At 42.4% G+C, this 25,602-nt stretch overlaps 1 protein-coding gene across 2 annotated transcripts in view; it reads right to left on the bottom strand.

The window, feature by feature from the left end:
- B4GALNT2 (beta-1,4-N-acetyl-galactosaminyltransferase 2 (SID blood group)) overlaps positions 1 to 5,159 on the bottom strand; it is a 42,380-nt gene extending 37,221 nt beyond the window's left edge. The window contains exons 1-2 of one of the 2 annotated variants that reach the window (XM_079949722.1): positions 5,020 to 5,159; positions 2,193 to 2,360 (exon numbers count right to left, since the gene is read on the bottom strand). In XM_079949722.1, coding sequence (XP_079805848.1) covers positions 2,193 to 2,305 — 113 coding nt within the window. In that variant the 5' untranslated portion in view covers positions 2,306 to 2,360; positions 5,020 to 5,159. Of the gene's footprint in view, positions 1 to 2,192; positions 2,361 to 4,743; positions 4,891 to 5,019 lie in introns of those variants that run through there. The other variant, XM_079949721.1, reaches the window with a different exon arrangement.
- Between the last annotated feature and the right edge of the window lie 20,443 nt (positions 5,160 to 25,602).

Below are 25,602 nucleotides of genomic sequence, written 5' to 3'. Positions count from 1 at the left end.
TCCAAATCTCTCCCCCCCCCCCCATTCCCCGGTTCCAATCCCCAAAGTTCATCCATTGTCTACTGCCAGCCTGGTGTATCCACGTCTATATCTCAACTCCACTTTGCCGTCTTTTGATAGCTTTTAATTTCAGAAAGTCCAATCTCGAAAAAACTCTCAGAGAAAGTCATTGTTCTTCCATCCAGACCTCTATGTTTAAGAGTCTAACTTAAATTCTATTTCTTGGTCCTTTTAAAGTCTGGATGTTCCAAATACTCCGGCTTCAAATTTGGTCCAGCTCTTATTCCTCAGGTTGCTTTTTCCTGTTCCGCTGCAGAAACCTTCTAATTCAGAAACTTCTTGTTCTCCACAGAGGCTTTTGTTATTCAGGAACATAACTTGCGTCAAGTCCCTTCCTTTCTTCAATAGATAAATCCATTGTCTCCTTTAGTATAGAAACCTCTGTAGACAAAATAATGCTTCGTTTTTGCAGCTTTCCCAAGAGATAACAGATCCTGCTCAAATTCATAGTATTTTTCCACTTGCTGCTACTATTGCAATGTCCCAGCCTCCCTCTAGAGGGAATATGGTAACTTAATTTCTTTCAAAATCAGACCCAAAAGTCAAATAACTTGTTGCCTTTATTTCCAATAATTTATGTCCAAATTGCAACAAATCTAACCAGCAAAGCCATCGTAACAAAGTTCTCTTTTATTTTCCTGCTTTGACAGCTACTTTGACAGCTGTCAAAGTTTCTGTGTCTCTTCACCAGTCTCTCATAGCGGATCGTTCCCAGTTCCCGGGGGGGTTGCATTTTAGTTCCCACAAATCAGTCTTCTCCTCCAGCACAATTATTGTAATTTCCCTTCGTGAAGTTAAATTTTTTTTTCAGGTAAACAAGTTCATCTCTCGATCTTAGTTGTCAAATCCTTGCGTTGAGCCATCTACAACGGGGGGGGGGGCGGACTTCCTTTTTGCACTCCCCCCGCTCGCTCCAAATTCAAAGATCAAATTTCCCTTTTAAGTCCAATCAATTTACTCACGGGTTGTTCCTTTTAGTCCAAATCCGAAATTTTCAAAGAAGAAGTCGTTGCTCTCCGCCGAATGGCATGCGGCTTCGCTGGGCAGGGGAAGCACTGGACTCACAGCACCACACCCCCCCCCCCGTCACCCGCTCCGCAGCCTTTAAAAAGGCTCCTTCGCGGGTCGGGGGGGCGAAAACGGTGCCCGCCGAGTCACCAAGTCCATGGGCATCTCCGCCCATGGTTTTTGAGGGTCCCCGCGTCGCCGGCACGGCAGGACCCAACCAGGGGTCCTTTACCTTTTTAACCTAGCAAATATAACAGCTTCATCCACAGTTGGTAGAACTCAGAGGGTTGCAGTACTGACCTTTGCAGGGTACAGTTTTATACTGATTAGTTTTTGTTATATTTCATACATTTCTGATAATATTTTACTATTACTTTATATTTTGAAGAATATCATCAAGTTAAAAGTAATCCACAATTAGAATTCTTTTTATGTATGTAGTTTTTGTCATATTTTATAAATTTCTAATGAAATTCTCCCAAATATAAAAAGTAAAATATAATTTTTGAAGTGATTACCGGTAATAATTAGAATCGTCTTTTTCTGCATATATGAAATAGACCGTAGAGTTGATTGTTGGTTATGCAATGTATACGTAAAAAGTGAAAATGCACCTAATTTTAAATCTTCGTCACATCTTAATCTTATTTTTTTAAATGTATTCATTTTTCTAGTGAGCTGCAGCCGATAAAAAGAGAGAGAAACCATCACAATTCATAAGATTATTCAAAATTATCTCTGTGCTAAAACATTTCCTTTTGCATTTGAGAAATATAATGAAAGATTGTTGCATTACTTATTCTTGCAATTCAAAATAAATTTAGCAGTTTTAAGTTTTGTGCTTTTCTCTTTATTTTTTCTTTTCTTTTTTTTAACAAGACAACTGTTTTGAAAACTGAAGTTAGCAGGGGCGGGGGAACTGAGCAGGGGTCACAAGTAGTTAGCCTTGACTAGGGTGGAGAATAGCATAGCATCAACATTGGCTTAATCACACAGTGAAAAGTAACATTTAAACTGAAAGATTTGGGATTCCGAAGTGAGGGAGAGTTGGATTTCCCTGGTCTCATGCCTTAAAAAAGAAAGAAAAAACTTTAAAAATAAGAAATTGCGTTTGCAGAGCTTACCAAATTCCATCAAACAAGAACATGGACTTGTATTTTTCTTCTGGCAAAAGCTTCAAGGACAGTGGAGTTTCATCCCACCCCAGTTTGATTTCGGTTAGCTGTCCTTTCATCATGAAGGCATAGAATACAGCACATAAACTGAAGATTATCAAAAAGATGCACTTGAGTCTGTAAGAAAGCAGAGGACAGGATCAGTTTCCAAGCCAGCCCAGTGTTTACTGTTCAGCTAAATGTTCTTATAAGGTACCAATATTGTTTGTCGTCGCAGTGCATACAATGTAATAAATCTGGCTCCCGAGAATTCACTCCCTTAAATTCAGTGAATTACCTTTTTGCAGATTAAAAGGTAAGCAGTCACAGCTGGGAAGAAAATGCAGCTTGCAACATACTGTATTTTTCACTCCATAAGATGCACTGTGCATCTTATGGAGTGAATGCATGGTCCCTGGAGATGAATTGCCCAGGGGCAAAAAGCAGATCATGCTTTTTTTTTTTTTTTGAAAGAGGGAAATGGGTGTTGAAATAAAGCTGCGGATCGCTTGCTGATCAGGGAGAGAGATAAGGGACCCTAGAGATAAAGGAGGCTCCTGGGAGGGGGCCACAATGGTGCAAAAACCTGGTTACAAAGCACGGATCCACAAGCATCCTCAGAATTTTTGCATTGGGTCACCCCAAACTCACCGTCAAATCACATGTCTGTGGCCACAGCATGAACCACAAAAATAATACATCCACTGTTTCGTTCAGAATGTTTTTTTTTTCTTGTTTTCCTCCTCTAAAAACTAGGTGCGTCTTATGGAGGGAAAAATATGGTACTTATCCTTTGTATGTTCTTATAAGCCAGTATGTGAATAATCATACCAATTCCAAAACCTTTTTTGGGGGGAGGGCGAGTCTTACATTTCAGAATACTACTCTTGGCATTTCAGAATATTTGCAATCTTCACATTTGGAATTTTACTTATGGTTCATCCATACCATCCCACTTATTATGGGTTGTGAGCCCTCGTGCCTGCATTAATTCTTCCTTGTTCATAGGGCTTTCTTAAAGTTCTGCTGTCCTACAATTTCTCCTTTCGAAAACTGAAAATTCCCTATGCTTTGAAAATACAAATAGGAGTATTACATTGATTCCATGTCCCTGGGTGCCTCTTAGTTATTGTGCACAACCCCATATTAAATTAGCAGGAGAAGTTGGCATTTGATTTCCCACCTCCAGCTCCAAAATGTCTTGGGGTGACCTTCATAAAAGCAGGAAAAGGGATCATTTTAAATTTTACAAGCGGTTACAATAACATTTTCTTTTACTAACACCCAGAAAATGGTAACTTGCATGTGGCAAAAACTGCATTTCGGATCCTATTTACGCGCGTAATTTCTGATCGTTATGTGTATGCATTATACAAGCGGCACTGTTATGTACTGAGTTGAATAGGATCCAAACTGCAGCAGTCTGATTGGTCCTAGAACAATAGGATCCAAATTGCAGCGGTCTGATTGGTCCTAGAACAACAGGATTCAGAATGCAGCAGTCTGATTGGTCCTAGAACAATGCAGCAGTATGATTGGTTGGCAGGAACCACCCAATCATGCTCCAGATATAAGTGAATCCACAACCTGATTGGCTTACAGTAGAATTCCAGAATTAGCCAATCATGTGCAGCCCATTGTGTAAATAATGTATATAAAGCAGATACTTTGAGGGGACATTCATTCATTCCTCCTCATCACTATGAGCTGAATAAAGAGCATGAAATCACTTTGCGACTCTGAGTATATTTCAGGCACATACCTCTCCCACCACATGCAACCAAAGTCAAAGATATTTGCCATTCACCTTTGTTTAACATGCAGAGGGAAACAAAGATAACACTCAAAAGAAACTTCTATGCATATCAGAAAATGATTTTGTATCACCGAGTTTGATAAAACCTCCCGCACGGGAAAACCAACAGTTTTAAAGTTAAACACATAAAACAAGCGCCTGAAATTCTCTGCAATTCCAAATCCCAGCTGAAGTCTCAAATGCCAAGAAAATGGGACGGTGTGCAGAAAAGTCTCCAGGCAAATGGGCATCATTATTCTTCGCAGGACTTTGTGTTTTCAGCCAACCTTCAATTTGCAAGAGTTGCAGCTCTTAAGAAATAGCCCCACCACAGCAACCCCCTCCTCATTTGGCTATCCAACACAAATGACAACTCAAAAGCAACACGGTAGGCTAATAATATGAGTACAACACTTTTACATCACTACTGAATTGTATCTTAATTTACAATCAGATAGCGTACAATATATACATGGTGACACCAACTAATGCGAGTTAAGAAAATGTCCCAAAGTAAGGGATTTTTTTGGCTAGTAGTACATCACAAAGAACCACTCGAGCTTGTCGCAACATGCCTTCCAAGGTAAGTGTAAAAGTCGCATTTCCTCATAGGTAAAAATCCACTTGTATTGGAAAGAAACTGGAGCCCTTCATCTTATTTCCTCCTCTTCTATTTTTTGCATAAAGAACCCCAAGCACCACATAATTTTTTCAAAAGCCGCTCACCTCCATAACTTCTGGAGGATCTGAAAACATCCCGCTTCCATTCTGAGAAAACTCCCCACTGGAGAAGAGCCAAGCATAGACCTCTCAACTCCACTAAGACAGGTCAGTCAGAATGATATCCTTGCATCTCCTACTGAAGAATAACATGCTCCACCTCCAGCCCCAGAGGTGTAGCCTCCAAGCACCTGTGAGCCTCCAATCCCACTCAGCCACAGGTGTGGCAAATAACATTATTGAGACAATGCACATTGCAAGCTAATCTCACAGAAGTTGTACCTTTTGTTGTGACCCAATGCCTTGAACACCTCTGGGTCACTGTAAGAACATTGTAAGAGCCTGCCGGATCGGGCCAATCCCCCTTCTAGCCTTGCATCCTGTTCTCACACTGGCCGACCTGATGCCTGCAAGAAACCCCCTATAGGACCTCCCTTTCTACTTGCACTAGCTAGAAACGTATTTTTAGGGTGTTTCCAGGTGGGGTTGAGTCACATATTGGTAAATTCGGGTTGTGCAATGAAGATTCAGCAGTTACTGAGTATAGTAGGAGATGAGATACCACAAGAAAGGAAAAAATTATTCTTTTATGCAACTGCAGCAGCCAGGTTACTCCTTGCAAAGAACTGGAAAGGAAATTATATACCCACAAAAGAGGATTGGCTATATAAATTAACAGAATTTATAGAATTGGCAGAATTAACTGCGGCAATAAGATATCGAACACATCAGAAATTAAGGTCACAATGGTTATGGTTCGAAGAGTACATGAGTAAACACTGCTCTAAAGATAACATGCTGATGTGTTTAGACTAAACTTGTGAAGTTGTCTTGATAATATAATATCAAGAAATAATGTAGTGATACATGATTTGGAATGTACAGTAAATAACTTGAATGAAAAAATGATGAGCACTGGTGGAGTGAAGTCACAAAGATGTATTATCATTCACCTATTTTATGTACTTCTTTCTTACCTTAACTTTTCTCTTTCATTTTTCTTCTTATCCTTTTGTTGTTGCTGTTGCTGTTGTTGTTATTTTTTGTTGTTATTATGTTATTAAAAAAAGAAAAGAAGAAGATTCAGCAGATGCCGTCCATTTTCACATTTAAACACCTGCTGAAAACTTTCCTATGCTGCTAAGCTTATGCGGGCAATTAAGAAAATGCCTTAATAGTTAGTTGATGGTCATTGATTTTAAACTTTGATATGGCTTTTTTACCTATATGAACATTGCGGTTGTAAGCCACTTTGATTTTTTAATAATATACCATTATGTAAATATTTTTATACCTAAATGAAGTAGATCTCATGCAGCGAATGTGTTTCCCTCTCAGGAAAACAAAATGGTGGTTTTGAGATAAGGGCAACGCACTGGAAAGTGTGGGATAACACTTGTATGACGCAACATTGTATGACCTCTGTGCAGACAAATGAGAATGAAGGTGCAATAAATAGCTGACCTCATCTAACATCCCTACAAATTTTGTTGCAAACAAGTAAGGACAAATGCTCAATAAATGGGTTATCTGGTTAAAGCAACCTTGGATTAGGAAATAAGAGAACACTGAAGAAGTGGATAATGAAGTTAAATAAAGTGTTGGGTAAATTGCAGAAAGATCTGAGGGATGTGATACACAGATAGCAGGCAACTACAACATTCCTAGAGTGGACATGCAAGGGGATGTTTGGTCCAGCCAGTCGGAACTTCCTGTTTCCTCCTGGGCTGGGACAAACTTCCTTTAGCATGTGACTAGAAGTGGGCGTGACCTTACCTGCCCAGGTAACAAAAAGGCAAGACAGGCAGCACCCTCTCTCTTCTCCATCTTGCTTTCGTCATGTGAGCTGCAGTGACTGCTAGTCTGCAGTCACTGGGACTAACCCCTATATGGGGTAGTTCCACATGTATATACTCTGTAACTAAGTCTGCCTTCAGGGATCCATCTGTGAACTGAATGAGTGAGTAAACTTCTTTTATATAGTTTACATAAGATTGTGTCTTGTCTATTCTTTTTAAGAGGGATGGATATAAGGGAATTACCAGGAATCTAATATTAAGAAGCTTAAGCAAGAATGCAACCAGCTATCCACTGTGTGTTTAAAAGGGGAATGTAAAACTCTGCTAAGTAAAGGAACTTGCAAACACAAGTTAGGAAGGGTATTATTAATCAATATATCCGCTCCTGCCTCCCTAAACATTCCCACAAGATCCTGGTCTAATCTGCAAAGCAACATCTACCTCCTTTAAATGGGATTTGAGTCCAAAGGTTGGGATTCACCATAATAATCAGTGGCCTCGATTCCAGTTAACTAAGAGAGCAACCCTGTATTTACATTACGTACCTGCTACACCACTACTAAATAGCCCAAGTATCCAATGTACACCCAGCTCAGGAGGGCAGCAGAAAAGCACATAAGTAGTGAAGGGACGTGGGTGGCGCTGTGGGTTAAACCACAGAGCCTAGGACTTGCCAATCAGAAGGTCAGTGGTTCAAATCCCCGCGACAGTGTGAGCTCCCATTGCTCAGGCCCTGCTCCTGCCAACCTAGCAGTTCGAAAGCATGTCAAAGTGCAAGTAGATAAATAGGTATCGCTCCAGCAGGAAGGTAAACGGCGTTTCCGTGCGCTGCTCTGGTTCGCCAGAAGTGGCTTAGTCATGCTGGCCACATGACCCAGAAGCTGTACCCTGGCTCCCTCACCCAATAAAGCGAGATGATATCAACTCTGCCCAGGCCCTCAGAATGATGGCGACACACTTGTCAATCTGGGAATGCAGTCCATCTAGGAGAAGGAAAACTCTGATCCTAAGCCTCCTCTGCCTTGTGGGGTATCTTCGGAAGAAGAAAAGGCTGAGGAGTAAACCCTACACAAATCCAGAGTGGAGGCCCTAAGATGGTTGGGTGGCGCCTTGTAGGCCTCCTTCCGGCAACTCCTGCAGCCAAGCTAGTGCCAAATGCATTGCTCTGCTTTTCTTTGGACCAAATCAGCGAGGAAGCCGAGAGGTGGGCCTTGTCATCTGGGCAGCCCAGGATGTCTATACACACTGCCCAGGCTTGCGCCCCAGGAAGCTCACTTCAGTGCTGCTAACGCAGCAGAAACAACGTGGGAGGCATTTCCAAGCTGTTGCATCTTTCTAACGAAGCAAACTTACATGTTTCTGTGGTTTTTAAACTTTTGGAGGGCTAAAAATGTAACTTGAAAGGGTTGAGGGAAATACACTTTGTAAGAGCTTAAAAAAAAGAAGAATGTTGAATGTTTTATTATGTTTTTATATATGTTGGGAGCTGCCCAGGCTTGTACCCTGGAGAGGTCACTTCACTTTCACTTCACTCCCGGTTATGAAAGTCCATTGTCTTTCAACAATCCCCTATTTATCTAGGCTGTGTACACTTTTATGATTTAAAACTATTCATTGGCTGAGAGCTGAGTCACCAATTCCGACAACAGCAAGTCAAGAGAGCCAACATATTACAACGTGGCACCACTGCGTCACCCGAATCCCGTTCCACCCGCTGAAAGGGCAGGCGGAAGTACAGATGGCAGGATTTTCCCTAGCATTAATTCCAGGTATTGTATTCTTGGGAGAAAAGCAATGACAAACCTAGACAGCATCTTAAAAAACAGATATCACCTTGCCAACAAAGGTCCGTATAGTAAAAGCTATAGGTACATATAGATTGTTAATGCATTAAAGGGAAAAAACAAGGTTAGAATATGTTAAGATAGATTACAGGACAGAAAACAGAGGAAGATGGAAAGGAATTGCTGAAACAGTTAATTGAAGGGGAATACAAAAAGGGAGGTGTGAGGAGGTCGCTGAAACAAGTGAACGAAAGATAAGATATTGAAATTATTGGATGTGTTTTTAATTGTTTTTGTTTTGTTTGGTTGATTCAGTGTTTTAGGGTTTGCGTTGTGTGGTGTTTTTGTTTTTGTTTTTGTATTGTATTGTATTGTTTAATTCTTTTTCTTTTGTAATCTTTAAACTGCTAATAAATATTTAAAAAAAAAAAAAAAAGAAATAGCCCCACCACAGCAACCCCCTCCTCATTCGGCTATCCAACACAAATGACAACCCAAAAGCAACACGGTAGGCTAATAATATGAGTACAACACTTTTACATCACTACTGAATTGTATCTTAATTTACAATCAGATAGCGTAAATGTCCCAAAGTAAGGGATTTTTTTGGCTAGTATCACATCACAAAGAACCACTCGAGCTTGTCGCAACATGCCTTCCAAGGTACCGTAGTTTTCGCTCCAAAACACGCACTTTTTTGCTCCTAGAAAGTAAGGGGAAATGCCTGTGCGTGTTAAGGAGCGAATGCACGGATCGGAGCCATGGCTGCCATCAGTCAAGCAAAGCGGGAGCCGCTTACACACTCTAGGAGGCTCTCGCTTTGCTTGCTTTAAAGCGACCTGGAGCCGGGGAGGAGGGAGGGAAGGAGCCATGGCAGCAAAGCGGGCAGCAGCCTTACACGGGAGGAGGGACAGACGCTAGCAAAGGTCCGTGCGCTCTCTAAACAGAGCAATGAGGCTGCAGAGGGACGGCAGGAAAGATAAAATTTAAGCAACCAGCAGCAAAATAAAACCAACCTCGAGCTCTGAGCCACGCAGTGAAAACCAGGAAGTTAAAAAAAAAAGGCTGGGGATGAGGGAGAAGGGAAAACTTTGCAAATCCCCGTGTCTCAGCTGATCCGCTGGGAGGGAGCAGCTTGTTTTCAGGCAGGATAGATTGGAGCATTGTCTGGGTCCTAGTGCCCCTACCACTTTTTTGTGCTCCATTCTATTGCTGCTGGTGGCTGCTTATCACTCAGGTTACAAGGAGGAGCGCTTTTACACAGCTAATGGTGAATCCCCTGCAATCCAAGTCCTCCTCACTTGTTCAAATCTATTCTGCCTCAAAACAAGGAGCGGAAGGAAAAGGCTGCAAACTGTTAAATGGAAAAAAAACCCAGGCACAGGGCAAGTACCTTAAGTATACCTTTAAAGCAACAGTGCTCTTTCCCTCCCTCCTCCCCGCTCAGCTCGCGGAAAAGCTCCTTCTCCACGCGTGCACCTTGTCCCTTGAGTGCTTTTCCTTCCCTCCCCACTTAAAACGTGGTTACAAAGCACGGATCCACATGGATCCTCAGGATTTTTGCATTGGGCTACCCCAAACTCACCATCAGATCACATGTCTGTGGCCACAGCATGAACCATAAAAATCATGCACCCACTGTTTCGCTCAGAATATTTTTTTCTTGTTTTCCTCCTCTAAAAACTACGTGCGTGTTATGGTCAGATGCGTGTTATAGAGCGAAAAATACGGTAAGTGTAAAAGTCGCATTTCCTCATAGGTAAAAAATCCACTTGTATTGGAAAGAAACTGGAGCCCTTCATTTTATTTCCTCCTCTTTTATTTTTTGCATAAAGAACCCCAAGCACCACATAATTTTTTCAAAAGCCACTCACCTCCATAACTTCTGGAGGATCTGAAAACATCCCGCTTCCATTCTGAGAAAACTCCCCACTGGAGAAGAGCCAAGCATAGACCTCTCAACTCCACTAAGACAGGTCAGTCAGAATGATATCCTTGCATCTCCTACTGAAGAATAACATGCTCCACCTCCAGCCCCAGGGGTGTAGCCTCCAAGCACCTGTGAGCCTCCAATCCCACTCAGTCACAGGTGTGGCAAATAACATTATTGAGACAATGCACATTGCAAGCTAATCTCACAGAAGTTGTACCTTTTGTTGTGACCCAATGCCTTGAACACCTCTGGGTCACTGTAAGAACATTGTAAGAGCCTGCCGGATCGGGCCAATCCCCCTTCTAGCCTTGCATCCTGTTCTCACGCTGGCCGACCTGATGCCTGCAAGAAACCCCCTATAGGACCTCCCTTTCTACTTGCACTAGCTAGAAACGTATTTTTAGGGTGTTTCCAGGTGGGATTGAGTCACATATGATTCAGCAGTTACTGAGTATAGTAGGAGATGAGATACCACAAGAAAGGAAAAAATTATTCTTTTATGCAACTGCAGCAGCCAGGTTACTCCTTGCAAAGAACTGGAAAGGAAATTATATACCCACAAAAGAGGATTGGCTATATAAATTAACAGAATTTATAGAATTGGCAAAATTAACTGCGGCAATAAGATATCGAACACATCAGAAATTAAGGTCACAATGGTTATGGTTCGAAGAGTACATGAGTAAACACTGCTCTAAAGATAACATGCTGATGTGATTAGATTAAGCTTGTGAAGTTGTCTTGATAATATAATATCAAGAAATAATGTAGTGATATATGATTTGCAATGTACAGTAAATAACTTGAATGAAAAAATGATGAGCACTGGTGGAGTGAAGTCACAAAGATGTATTATCATCCACCTATTTTATGTACTTCTTTCTTACCTTAACTTTTCTCTTTCATTTTTCTTCTTATCCTTTTGTTGTTGCTGTTGCTGTTGTTGTTATTTTTTGTTGTTATTATGTTATTAAAAAAAGAAAAGAAGAAGATTCAGCAGATGCCGTCCATTTTCACATTTAAACACCTGCTGAAAACTTTCCTATGCTGCTAAGCTTATGCGGGCAATTAAGAAAATGCCTTAATAGTTAGTCGATGGTCATTGATTTTAAACTTTGATATGGCTTTTTTACCTATATGAACATTGCGGTTGTAAGCCACTTTGATTTTTTAATAATATACCATTATGTAAATATTTTTATACCTAAATGAAGTAGATCTCATGCAGCGAATGTGTTTCCCTCTTAGGAAAACAAAATGGTGGTTTTGAGATAAGGGCAACGCACTGGAAAGTGTGGGATAACACTTGTATGACGCAACATTGTATGACCTCTGTGCAGACAAATGAGAATGAAGGTGCAATAAATAGCTGACCTCATCTAACATCCCTACAAATTTTGTTGCAAACAAGTAAGGACAAATGCTCAATAAATGGGTTATCTGGTTAAAGCAACCTTGGATTAGGAAAGAAAAAATCTTAGAAAAAATAAAAGAAGGGGAGAAGAAATTGAGGTCCAAACCAAAGTCCCATGAGATTTTGAGAGAAATAAAGTTCTATCAGATGCAGTATATGGAGCTCATGAACCAACAGATAGAATGGAAGATAAAGCAAATGAGACAAAGAACTTTCGAATCAGCGGATAAATGTGGGAAACTTCTGTCATGGCAATTGAAAAAAAGGCAGAAAATGAACACCGTGACAAGTCTAGAAATGGACGGGAAAATTATCCACAAACCTAATGAGATAAATAATTGTTTTCAAAGTTTTTTCAAGAAATTGTATGCACAAGGGCCAATTAATGAACAAGAAATAGAAGAATTCATCAGAAAATACGGTTTACCAAAAATTCCAGAACAAAGTAAAAGGATCTTAAATGAGGAAATAACAGAACAAGAAATAGAGGGTGCCATCCAAAATATGAAATTGGGAAAATCACCAGGACCAGATGGCCTGACGGCTAAATACTACAAAATGCTGAAAGAAGGGTTGATACAACCATTGAAGGAAGTTTGCAATGAAATTCTGATGGGGAAAAAGGCACCTGAATCGTGGAAAGAGGCTTTCATCTCACTTATACCGAAAACAGAGACTGAGAAGAACCAGGTCAGAAACTACCGCCCTATATCTTTACTCAATGTGGATTACAAAATTTTTGCAGACATTTTGGCAAAAAGATTGAAAAGAGTGCTGATAGAGGAGATTCATAAGGACCAAACAGGCTTTCTCCCAGGGAGACATATGTCAGATAACGTGAGGAACATTATAGACATTTTGGAGTTGTTAGACTTTGACATTAATAGGAAGGCAGTCTTGATTTTTGTGGACGCGGAGAAAGCCTTTGACAATATCTGTTGGACTTTTATGAAAAAGAATCTCCAAGGGATGGGGGTAGGCCAAGGTTTTGAAAACGGTATAGGTGCAATATATTCTAAACAAAAAGCTAAGTTAATTGTAAACAATGTGGTAACAGAAGAAATATCCATAGAAAAAGGTACACGGCAGGGATGCCCAATATCCCCTTTGCTTTTTATATCAGTCCTGGAGGTTTTGTTAAATATGATTAGAAAGGACCAGTTGGTTAAAGGAGTTCAGGTCGGAGTTAGACATTACAAACTAAGAGCATTTGCAGACGACCTAGTATTGACTTTGCAACAGCCAGACACTAGTACTAAAAGAGTATTAGAATTAATTGAAATATTTGGTCGAGTAGCAGGTTTTAAATTGAACAAACAAAAAACGAAAGTGTTGGAAAAAAATTTAACAATGGAAGAAAGAGAGAGTTTTCAGAATGAAACAGGCTTGGAAATAACAAAAAGGGTAAAATACCTGGGGATAAACTTAACATCTAAGAATGTGAACTTATTTAAGGATAATTATGAAAAAAGTTGGTCAGAAGTAAAGAAGGATCTGGAAATATGGTCAAGGTTGAAACTTTCCTTGTTAGGCCGAATTGCTACTATTAAGATGAATGTATTGCCTAGAATGCTGTTTTTATTCCAGACGTTGCAGATTTTGGACAAGATGGACTGTTTCAAGAAGTGGCAGAAAGACATATCAAAATTTGTCTGGCAGGGCAAAAAGCCCAGAATTAAATTTAAGATTTTAACTGATGCAAAGGATAGAGGGGGGTTTGCCCTGCCGGACTTAAGACTTTATTATGAATCGGCAGCTTTCTGCTGGTTGAAACACTGGCTACTTCTCGAGAACACCGACATTTTGGATTTGGAAGGGTATGACAATAGTTTTGGTTGGCATGCATACTTATGGTACGACAAGGCAAAGGTGTACAAAAGCTTTAAAAACCATATTGTAAGGAAAGCATTGTATAATGTTTGGATTAGATATAAAGATTTGTTGGAAAGTAAAACCCCCAGGTGGGTGTCACCAATGGAAGCTAGGGAAGTAAAAAAGCTTAATATGGACTCTAAATGGCCAAAATATTATGAAATCCTAGAATATGATGGTGAAAGGGTTAAACTTCAGAGTTATGAGAAACTAAAGCCCAAGGTTCGAGATTGGTTGCACTATCATCAGATAAATGAGACATTTAAACAAGACAGGAAAATAGGATTCCAGAAAGAGAGGTCAAAATTAGAAACAGAATTGTTGGAATCCAATACTAAGAATTTATCGAAAATGTACAACTTGCTGTTGAAATGGAATACACAGGATGAAACGATGAAATCAGCAATGATTAAATGGGCACAAGATATTGGTCATGATATTATGTTTGCTGACTGGGAACAGTTATGGACCACCGGTATTAAATTTACTGCATGTAATGCTCTAAAAGAAAATATTATGAAAATGATCTATCGGTGGTACATGACCCCAGTCAAGCTTGCAAAAATTTACCATTTGCCTAACAATAAGTGTTGGAAATGCAATGAGACTGAAGGCACTTTTTACCACCTTTGGTGGACCTGCCCAAAGGTTAAAGCTTTCTGGGAAATGATCTACAATGAAATTAAGAAGGTCCTTAAGTGGACTTTTCCTAAGAAACCAGAGGCTTTTCTCTTGGGCATGGTTGGCCAATTGGTGCTAAAGAAGGACAGGATTTTCTTTATGTATGCCACTACAGCAGCAAGAATTCTACTGGCAAAGTATTGGAAGATGCAAGAACTACCTACTCTGGAAGAATGGCAAACAAAGGTGATCGACTTTATGGGACTGGCCGAGATGACGGGCAGAATCCGTGACCAGGGGAAAGAGACAGTGGAGGAGGACTGGAAGAAATTTAAAATATATCTTAAAAACAATTGTAAAATTGAGGAATGTTAAGATGTCAGGGGGTAAGAGGTAAAGAATTGCAGCAGTAACTAAAAAAAAAAAAAATTAAAGGAAATTTTATGAAAGGGAATTAAGACAATGGACCTAAGGGTTGCTAAAGAATCATTAAACAAGGATGCAAGGAAGGGGAGGCATGGGGAAGTCAAAAGAAAGAAGGGTATGAAATGAGGAATTTAAAGTTACATGGGTTTAATTGTTATGTGCCTTATCTGTTTTTTGTTTTTCTTTTGTCTGTTCTGTTGAGTTTTTATTACTTGTTTGAAAAATCAATAAAAATTAATATAAAAAAAAAAGCAACCTTGGATTAGGAAATAAGAGAACACTGAAGAAGTGGATAATGAAGTTAAATAAAGTGTTGGGTAAATTGCAGAAAGATCTGAGGGATGTGATACACAGATAGCAGGCAACTACAACATTCCTAGAGTGGACATGCAAGGGGATGTTTGGTCCAGCCAGTCGGAACTTCCTGTTTCCTCCTGGGCTGGGACAAACTTCCTTTAGCATGTGACTAGAAGTGGGCGTGACCTTACCTGCCCAGGTAACAAAAAGGCAAGACAGGCAGCACCCTCTCTCTTCTCCATCTTGCTTTCGTCATGTGAGCTGCAGTGACTGCTAGTCTGCAGTCACTGGGACTAACCCCTATATGGGGTAGTTCCACATGTATATACTCTGTAACTAAGTCTGCCTTCAGGGATCCATCTGTGAACTGAATGAGTGAGTAAACTTCTTTTATATACTTTACATAAGATTGTGTCTTGTCTATTCTTTTTAAGAGGGATATAAGGGAATTACCAGGAATCTAATATTAAGAAGCTTAAGCAAGAATGCAACCAGCTATCCACTGTGTGTTTAAAAGGGGAATGTAAAACTCTGCTAAGTAAAGGAACTTGCAAACACAAGTTAGGAAGGGTATTATTAATCAATATATCCGCTCCTGCCTCCCTAAACATTCCCACAAGATCCTGGTCTAATCTGCAAAGCAACATCTACCTCCTTTAAATGGGATTTGAGTCCAAAGGTTGGGATTCACCATAATAATCAGTGGCCTCGATTCCAGTTAACTAAGAGAGCAACCCTGTATTTACATTACGTACCTGCTACACCACTAGTAAATAGCCCAAGTATCCAGTGTACACCCAGCTCAGGAGGGCAGCAGAAAAGCACATAAGTAGTGAAGGGACGTGGGTGGCGCTGTGGGTTAAACCACAGAGCCTAGGACTTGCCAATCAGAAGGTCAGTGGTTCAAATCCCCGCGACAGTGTGAGCTCCCATTGCTCAGGCCCTGCTCCTGCCAACCTAGCAGTTCGAAAGCATGTCAAAGTGCAAGTAGATAAATAGGTATCGCTCCAGCAGGAAGGTAAACGGCGTTTCCGTGCGCTGCTCTGGTTCGCCAGAAGTGGCTTAGTCATGCTGGCCACATGACCCAGAAGCTGTACCCTGGCTCCCTCACCCAATAAAGCGAGATGATATCAACTCTGCCCAGGCCCTCAGAATGATGGCGACACACTTGTCAATCTGGGAATGCAGTCCATCTAGGAGAAGGAAAACTCTGATCCTAAGCCTCCTCTGCCTTGTGGGGTATCTTCGGAAGAAGAAAAGGCTGAGGAGTAAACCCTACACAAATCCAGAGTGGAGTCCCTAAGATGGTTGGGTGGCGCCTTGTAGGCCTCCTTCCGGCAACTCCTGCAGCCAAGCTAGTGCCAAATGCATTGCTCTGCTTTTCTTTGGACCAAATCAGCGAGGAAGCCGAGAGGTGGGCCTTGTCATCTGGGCAGCCCAGGATGTCTATACACACTGCCCAGGCTTGCGCCCCAGGAAGCTCACTTCAGTGCTGCTAACGCAGCAGAAACAACGTGGGAGGCATTTCCAAGCTGTTGCATCTTTCTAACGAAGCAAACTTACATGTTTCTGTGGTTTTTAAACTTTTGGAGGGCTAAAAATGTAACTTGAAAGGGTTGAGGGAAATACACTTTGTAAGAGCTTAAAAAAAAGAAGAATGTTGAATGTTTTATTATGTTTTTATATATGTTGGGAGCTGCCCAGAGTGGCTTGGGTAACCCAGCCTGATGGGTGGGGTATAAATAATGGAAAAAATTGTCTCTATTTTCATCAGAGAAATGCTGTGTAGCTAGCATCCCAGGAGAATTCATTTCTGCAGAACAAAGAGAGAGAGAGAAAGAGAGAGGCCACAATGGCTGAAGCCATCCAGCCCCCTGCCAGGACCACCTTGAGACCACAATGCCTTAGAAACTGAGGACTGGTTCACATGTCACCGTAAACCAGAAAAGGCCTAGGTCCCTTTCTGCACTATGCATTTAAAGCAGCATCGCACCACTTTAAACAGTCATGGCTTCCCCCCATAGGATCCTGGGAACCTGTAGTTTAAATATAATGGGAGTTGTGAGGAGATCCCCCACTATTCCGCTCACAGAACTCCAGAACTTGTAGGTGGAATATTGAGGCATCTTCTCACAACTCTGAACAAACTACAGTTCCCAGGATTCTTTGGGAGAGGGAAGTCACATGACTCTTTAAAATGGCCGCTGGTCTGGCTTGTTCAACAATGGCAACTCTTCCATTAGGTTTTAACCATTGCTGCATCCAGGACCTCAGGAATTAGAAGGGACTCAGGTGTCATACAAACTGACCCTGCAAAACTTACATTATTCCTAAGCCCAGGGAAGACAATATGTTGTAAAACCTTCTTTCCAAAGCAGCAGAGTGTGCTCAATATACAGTACTTTTCCTTGCAGGAGGGTTCCAGAAGCCAGTGGGCAGGAGGCGGCCGTGGGGCTGCTCCAAAGGAGTCGGAAGAGGCTTAGATCTTTTGCCTCAGGCCTGCTTTCAAGAGTTGCACATTGTCTTAGTTTCCTGCTCTTCCATCAGATGTTGTTGGGGAATGCAGCAGAGGGAGTGGACCTACAACTTGTTTTTCTTCTTTTGTTCAGTGCAGCCTCAGGGCTACTGAAAATGCTGTGAAACCTTGTTTCGAATACATTCAACGAGCCATAGTTATATAGGGTTGGCATACAAAAAATAAAATTCCTGGCACTGAAATAAATATTTAATTGCCTCCCCAAGGGGCCCCTGCCTCAGAAGGAGGACCAGGACCTTGGAAGGAGCGCAAATGAAGGCAGAGACCACACCAGGATTTTGGAAAAAGCAAAGCCTGATCTTTATTGAAAGAACAGAAAAAACCCAACAACACAAAAAACTGTTGCAACAGGGTCCCCGCTCACGCAATGACATGGAGTCAGAGACCCTGAACAAAAGGACTGCCTTGATTCTTATACCTTTTGATTTTCATTCAGATCAATAGCAAGGAGGTGGGGGGAAGCGATATGAGGGGTGTGAAGAGTGGATTAACATAAGGTTGAAAGACTCTCTGGAGGTGTCAATTTGCTGAAGGGCTCAGGTGGTATGTGTCGTTCTTCCTGTTATTTAATTTTGGATCTGCTTGAAATGGCTTTTCCTTTATCTACAGGAAAACCTCCGCAACTGCTGATAATCAGCATTCAGATGTGAGGCTGGATGTTTGAGAAGATGTTCAGGAAATGACTTAAATGTTAATGTGAAATCCTATTCTGCATTGCTATCAATTCGGGTGTGATAGCCTGATGTTTGCATACTTTTTGGAAAATAGGACTGCTTTATTTTGAGCTCATATCTGTGTGTATTCATGGTATGGTTTGCAGACCCAGTAGGAGGCAGTGTGGTGGATTGAGTTTTGGCAGCCTTTTGGATACAATATTGAGTCAAGTATATACATTTTGAAAAAAACTACATTTTGGATACATTCTGAAAAGTACAGCATAGTACAGCATTTCATTAAAGATACATCCACGAATACATTTTTAAAAGGATAGCTTCATGGAGAAAGAGGTACACAGGAATGGCAACAGGCACGTTACATTAAGAGGATGCATTAAAAAGGCACATATTATATTACATTCAATGATACGCGAAAAGACACAGTAAGATGGCATATTCCCAACAATGCATTCTTTAAGGCACAGTTTATTATTGTTGTGGGACTTTGGGGTAGGATGATATCATTAGGATCCTTTTTCCTTTATTCCCCTCTCTGACCCTGATTCTCTTATGACAGCACCTGGAGCTTTTTGGGAGGGGAAACCTAACCTAAGCTTTTTGAGCTGTTTCTGCTGATTTTTCCATCGTGTTGACACACATTTGGGTTTCCCCTGACATTTTGCCGATTTGGCAAATTTTTCCCCTGACGCCGTTTTTACACCCCAAAACAAGGACGTGTTAGGAATTCTCCTGACGTATGGCAAGCCTATAATATTATAGATTTATAACTAAGTGCTATATATATAAATATTCAGAAAAGATGTGGTGACAGAAGCAGTGCTAGATATAATGAATGATGAACATTTTTAATAGCTTTATTCACATTAAAGTATATTTTGGGAAGTTAACAGCAGGACATTTTGTTAATACAGTGGTACCTCGGGTTAAGTACTTAATTCGTTCTGGAGGTCCGTTCTTAACCTGAAACTGTTCTTAACCTGAAGCACCACTTTAGCTAATGGGGCCTCCCGCTGCCGCTGCACGATTTCTGTTCTCATCCTGAAGCAAAGTTCTATTTCTGGGTTAGCGGAGTCTGTAACCTGAAGTGTATATAACCTGAAGTGTAGTAACCTGAGGTACCACTGTAGAGGGTTTGATGAATGGCAGAAACAGGGTCATGTCATTACTAATACATAAAGGTAAAGGTAAAGGTACCCCTGCCTGTACGGGCCAGTCTTGCCAGACTCTGGGGTTGGTGCGCCCATCTCACTCAAGAGGCCGGGGGCCAGCGCTGTCCGGAGACACTTCCGGGTCACGTGGCCAGCGTGACATCGCTGCTCTGGCGAGCCAGAGCCGCACACGGAAACGCCGTTTACCTTCCTGCTGGTAAGCGGTCCCTATTTATCTACTTGCACCCGGGGGTGCTTTCGAACTGCTAGGTTGGCAGGCGCTGGGACCGAACGACGGGAGCGCACCCCGCCGCAGGGATTCGAACCGCCGACCTTTCGATCGGCAAGCCCTAGGCACTGAGGCTTTTACCCACAGCGCCACCTGCGTCCCATACTAATACATAGGTGTGTCAAAATAAGATATTATTTATTATTTTGAGAAGCAAACTTTGCATCACCCTCAGCTGAACTCTTCCCTAACACTGGGGGGAAGATCTGGTGAAGTAATTTTCTTGCAATGTTGCAATTAGCTGCCCATAGATCTGCCACCACCCACCAGAGAACAATACTCCAGTATTAAAATGTAAGATTCGTGGCTTTCTGTGGTGGTGTTAAAAGTTTCAACACAGCATTATAATATGCCAAGAAAACGAACTGTCGTAAGAGGTATTCATCGTACCACTTAAGGACTAAAAGTACATATCTTGGGTTTACTTATAAAATCAACACTCTACTTGCAGAGGCCTCTTGACCCTGTTGTGGGCCACAACACTCTTTCTCACACACATTTATTTCTATTGAATGAATGAACGAATCTTTATTTGCGTCAGCCATCGACCATAGCAACAAAACAGAAATGCGATATACAAAAAACAGAAATAAAAAGTCGATTATATAAAACACACTTTATGGTCCTGAATCATTTATTTCTGTTTCTTCTGAGTGTGTTCCAACAATATACAGCCATACTTTTTTAGCCTGCAATAGGGGAGGCACGAATTTTAATTTTTGTATATTGAATTGTGTTCCTATGAAAAACAGTGTACGGGGTGAATCAGTGTTGCTCAAATCTGCCTGGATTTTGTTACAGTGGAACCTCGGTTGTCGAACGTAATCCGTTCCGGAAGACCATTCAACTTCCGAAACGTTCGACAACCGAGGTGCAATGGGTGGCTGGCAAATTCCATTGAGAAAATGGAGAAAAGCGCCTCAGAAGCCCTTCAACATTAGGGGGAGGAAAAAAAAAAAGAAGGGGTGGAGGGAAGGAAGATGGGTGGGGGTGGGGTCGGGTGGTGATGTTTCTGTTATGCTTAATGTATATAGGGAGATGGTTTGACCCCTTTCTGTTTTTACAATACAAATTTCACAAATATCTTCCATATTTTCTCAGTAATTTCCCTTCCATATTCCCTGTCTTGCTTTGATAGCACACATTAATATATCATTAATCGCTATATCCCACACTTCTTTATACCACTTTTCTATTTGTGATTAAGTCCTTCACAGCTTGCATACATTTAAGCTTATCATACAATGGTATCAATGCTATTTCTGGACTTTCATTCAGCATTAACCCTGTTATTTCTCTTATTAAACACCCTTTGCCAAAAGTTTTACAACCCCCACCACATATGAGCGTAAGTCCCGGTTTTCTGACGTCCCCTCCAACATAACACCGAATTTTTTTTGTCTATTTGATTTAGTCTTAGTCGTTTTCTTTTATCTTTATAGACATAGTTTTCACAGTGTGTTTCTCCAATATCTTCCCCCAGCTTTGACTATTTATTGCAACTGTTAACTCCTTTCCCCACAATTCTTTTAGTTGATCTTCTTGATCCTGAGATTCTACTAATATTTTGTAAATTTCACTGGTATTCCCTTTCATAACTATATTTTCTTATTTATTTTCCCAGCACTATTTAAGAAGGGTTGCCTCATTATTACCTTAGCCATGGTTTTTGGGGATGGTGTTAACCTGTACCCAGTGGCTGAGGTGTGAAAGAAAAGGGATGCTGCAGATTAAAGACTCAAGATCAGAACTGAGTGTTGCTGAGCTAAGCTCCAATTGTCTGCTAACGTTGTAAGTTTAATGTACATCGTAGAATCAAAGAAGTGCATCACAGAATCATAGATTTGGAAAGGACCGATGGATGATCTAGTCGGAATATGTAGCTGGGATCAAACCTGCAACCTTGGCATTATCAGCACCCCACTCTAACCAGCTGAGCTATCCAGGCTGTGTTTTAATGCAATGTGTTGTTGGGAGTTTGGTGTGTGTTAGGCTGTATGAGTCGCTTCTAATTCCTGGAACCGGCATGGGTTAATATCTAATGGAGGATCCCATGCTGAATTAGCCACACAACGATCATAACGATCCCCAAATCTGGGTCCTTAGTATAAATTTTAAATACTGTTGCACACCACCCGCAATCTCTAAGCAGCGTGCTTTTCCAAGGGTTCCGGGCGTTTGCCCAGGGTTTGATCTCCTTGGAATGATGGTGATTTTAAACATACATCCAACTCGTGCCTACGATGGAGGGGCTCACAGCATCAAGACCCTAGGAGGTCTTGCTTTTCTCATTCCCGATGCCTTGGATTCTAGCAGTAATCAAGTATGATACTGGCTATTGCTCTTCTCACTACCTGCCAGGTGAGAGAGACAGACAGAGAGAGAAAGTCAGTCTTCCAAAGCGCACCGGCGCTGCTTCCTCCTTGCAAACCACAGCCTGATCTCGTGCGTTTTTACGCAGCAGCCGCAGCTGATCCCTGCGCCTAAAAGCGATGCTCGTTCCTAAAGAGTTACGCACGGAGATTTTCGCTCTGGGTGGCCGTTTCCCGTCCCTTTCAGGGCACGATCCGCATCCCGCTTGCCCTCAGCACAGCATACGGAATGAAGCAGCAGCAGGCGTGACACACTTGGCGTGTCGTCCCCCCCCCTCCCCCCACTCCACCAAGCACTCAAGTATTTTAGGCAAGGTGCTTCTCCGGCGTCACCATCAGGCCCGGCTGGCTGTCGCTGCACCAAAGACTCCAGACGTCCTCTTTTGCACCCGCCCTGGGCGTGCAACGCTGCAGCCGGGACTAGCGCCGCGGTGCAAAGAGCCAGGCCGTGCAAACGAAGCTCTACAGTCTAATGTTGCATAAGGGAAAAATAAAGAAATATGCCATTTTCTGCTGAGCTCATGCTCATGCTTGCTTTCCCACCCACCTCGCCGGATGTCTTTTTATGCTTTGTTTCCCTCCTCTTCCCCCCTCCAGCCAGCCTAATCCGCTCGTACCATTTGCAAGGCAGCAGGGGGGGCGGAGTAACAGCAGCGCCGGCGGCAGCTGTAACTGAGGAAGCCTCCTGCTCCACTAAGGAGCCAGCAGGTCCCATGGTGTAATGGTTAGCACTCTGGACTTTGAATCCAGCGATCCGAGTTCAAATCTCGGTGGGACCTCGTGGGGGACATTTTTGCCCTAAGTGAAATTTGGGGACCTCTTACTTAGGGCGACCAGGAGTTGCTCCGTCAAACCAGGAGAGAAAGGGGGGGGGGAGAGAAAGGGGGCTGTATTTTGTGCTTGCAACAGGCATTGGTTAGCAGTGCGCATGCGCGCGGCTCTCGGGAGAAAGTGGAGGCTGGAAGGAGAGGAGGCGAATCGGATCCGGCGCTGCCCTTCATTGGAGGCGCTTTAATGGAGCGCCCGGCTCCCAGGGTCCCTTAGCAGCCTGCTAATGTTTTTGCATATGCAGAATTCATCATGCGAAAGGCTGGGCTGGATGAATCCCTAGCCGGAGTTAAGATTGCCGGAAGAAATATCAACAACCTCAGATATGCAGATGACACAACCTTGATGGCAGAAAGTGAGGAGGAATTAAAGAACCTTTTATTGAGGGTGAAAGAGGAGAGTGCAAAATATGGTCTGAAGCTCAACATCAAAAAAACGAAGATCATGGCTACTGGTCCCATCACCTCCTGGCAAATAGAAGGGGAAGAAATGGAGGCAGTGAGAGATTTTACTTTCTTGGGCTCCATGATCACTGCAGATGGTGACAGCAGCCACGAAATTAAAAGACGCCTGCTTCTTGGGAGAAGGGCAATGACAGGCCTAGACAGCATCTTGAGAAGTAGAGACATCACCTTGCCAACAAAGGTCCGTATAGTTAAAGCTATGGTTTTCCCAGTAGTGATGTATGGAAGTGAGAGCTGGACCATAAAGAAGGCTGATCGCCGAAGAATTGATGCTTTTGAATTATGGTGCTGGAGGAGACTCTTGAGAGTCCCATGGACTGCAAGAAGATCAAACCTCTCCATTCTGAAGGAAATCAGCCCTGAGTGCTCACTGGAAGGACAGATTGTGAAGCTGAGGCTCCAGTACTTTGGCCACCTCATGAGAAGAGAAGACTCCCTGGAGAAGACCCTGATGTTGGGAAAGATGGAGGGCACAAGGAGAAGGGGGCGACAGAGGACGAGATGGTTGGATAGTGTTTTCGAGGTTACCAGCATGAGTCTGACCAAGCTGCGGGAGGCAGTGGAGGACAGGAGTGCCTGGCGTTCTCTGGTCCATGGGGTCACGAAGAGTCGGACATGACTAAACGACTAAACAACAACAATGTTTTTGCGCTGCCTTTTTGCAGGCGGGCAATGCTTTTGCAATTCGATCACTGGATAGAGACCTGCACCCCCGCCCGCCCTCTTTATTATGTAACTGCCCGGGAGCATCATTCCATAATTTAGCGTGCGTTCATGGTGTTGCAAAAGGGAGATTTCAATAGCTTGGGGGCAAGGCAGAATCAGTGCATATAAGGCTCTGCCAATGGCTACTGGCCACGAGGGAGGTCCGAATGCCAGTAGCGTTGCGGGCGGGGAGAGGGTACGAATTGTTGGGAGTTCGGTCTTTGTAGCATCAGAAGTGCAGAACTAGTCTGATTAGACTTGCTGGTGGAAAGAATGGAGAAACATAAGGGTTATTCATTTCGTCCATGGTATGATTATCTTCCATCTAGTCATTTTGACACTTTGTCGCCCTGTTTGCAAAATATAACAATTCCAAAATACAGACGTGCTTTCACTTTCGAAAGACTGAATATACTGTACTCGAGGGTCGATTTCAAAAAATTCCACTGGAAAAAACGGTTATGTCCCTGTGGAAATAATAATAACAATATATAACAATAACAATAACAACAATAACAATAACAACAATAACAATAATTTATTTATACCCCGCCCATCTGGCTGGCTTCCAACAAAACACTAAAATACTGTACAATAACCTATTAAACATTAAAAGCTTCCCTAAACAGGGCTGCCTTTAGATGTCTTCTAAAAGTTTGGTAGTTATTTTTCTCTTTGACATCTGGTGGGAGGGCGTTCCACAGGGTGGGTGCCACTACCTAGAAGGCCCTCTGTCTGGTTCCCTGTAACTTTGCTTCTCGCAGTGAGGGAACCGCCAGAAGGCCCTCGGAGCTGGACCTCAGTGTCTGGGCTGAAAGATGGGGGTGGAGACGCTCCTTCAGATATACTGGACCGAGGCAGTATTAAGTCAGTGGCTCATGTGCTTCTGGGCTTGCACTCTTATTTACAAAGATTTGAGAAGTGAGGTTATTACCCCTCTATTATTGTGCATGCCAGGTCACTCAACCATTGCTACTGTGTTTTCTCTTTTAGCAGATCAAGGTGAAAGCAAAAACTGCAAGGTGTTTAGCTGGCTGGGGCAATTGGAATAAGATCTATTATTTGACTACAGTGGTACCTCAGGTTACAGACGCTTCAGGTTACAGACTCCACTAACCCAGAAATAGTGCCTTGGGTTAAGAACTTTGCTTTCAGAATGAGAACAGAAATTGCGCAGTGGCAGGAGGCCCCATTAGCTAAAGTGGTACCTCAGGTTAAGAACAGTTTCAGGTTAACCCCCAAAATGTATTTTCTATGGTTAAATTTTTACCTTGATATTCAGTACATTTTATTTTACTGCTATGGCTGGTGGCTGATGCAACTAAGGATTCTCTCTCTCTCTCTCTAAGCTAAGGTTTATTACTCCTGAGTAAGCAAAGCCATCCCGAGGAGGAGCTTACATGTGTCCATCACGGTGCCATGAAGTTAACAGAAGGGAAGGGCGAATCCATAAAAGGTAAAGGTAAAGGTACCCCTGCCCGTACGGGCCAGTCTTGACAGACTCTGGGGTTGTGCGCCCATCTCACTTAAGAGGCCAGGGGCCAGCGCTGTCCGAAGACACTTCCGGGTCACGTGGCCAGCGTGACATCGCTGCTCTGGCGAGCCAGAGCCGCACACGGAAACGCCGTTTACCTTCCCGCTGGTAAGCGGTCCCTATTTATCTACTTGCACCTGGAGGTGCTTTCGAACTGCTAGGTTGG

The sequence above is a fragment of the Podarcis cretensis genome, assembly GCF_951804945.1.
Source record: "Podarcis cretensis genome assembly, chromosome: 13".
NCBI lineage: Eukaryota > Metazoa > Chordata > Lepidosauria > Squamata > Lacertidae > Podarcis > Podarcis cretensis.
The sequence above is the reverse complement of the archived record's forward strand: the minus strand, read 5'-3'. Positions and strand labels throughout refer to the sequence as shown.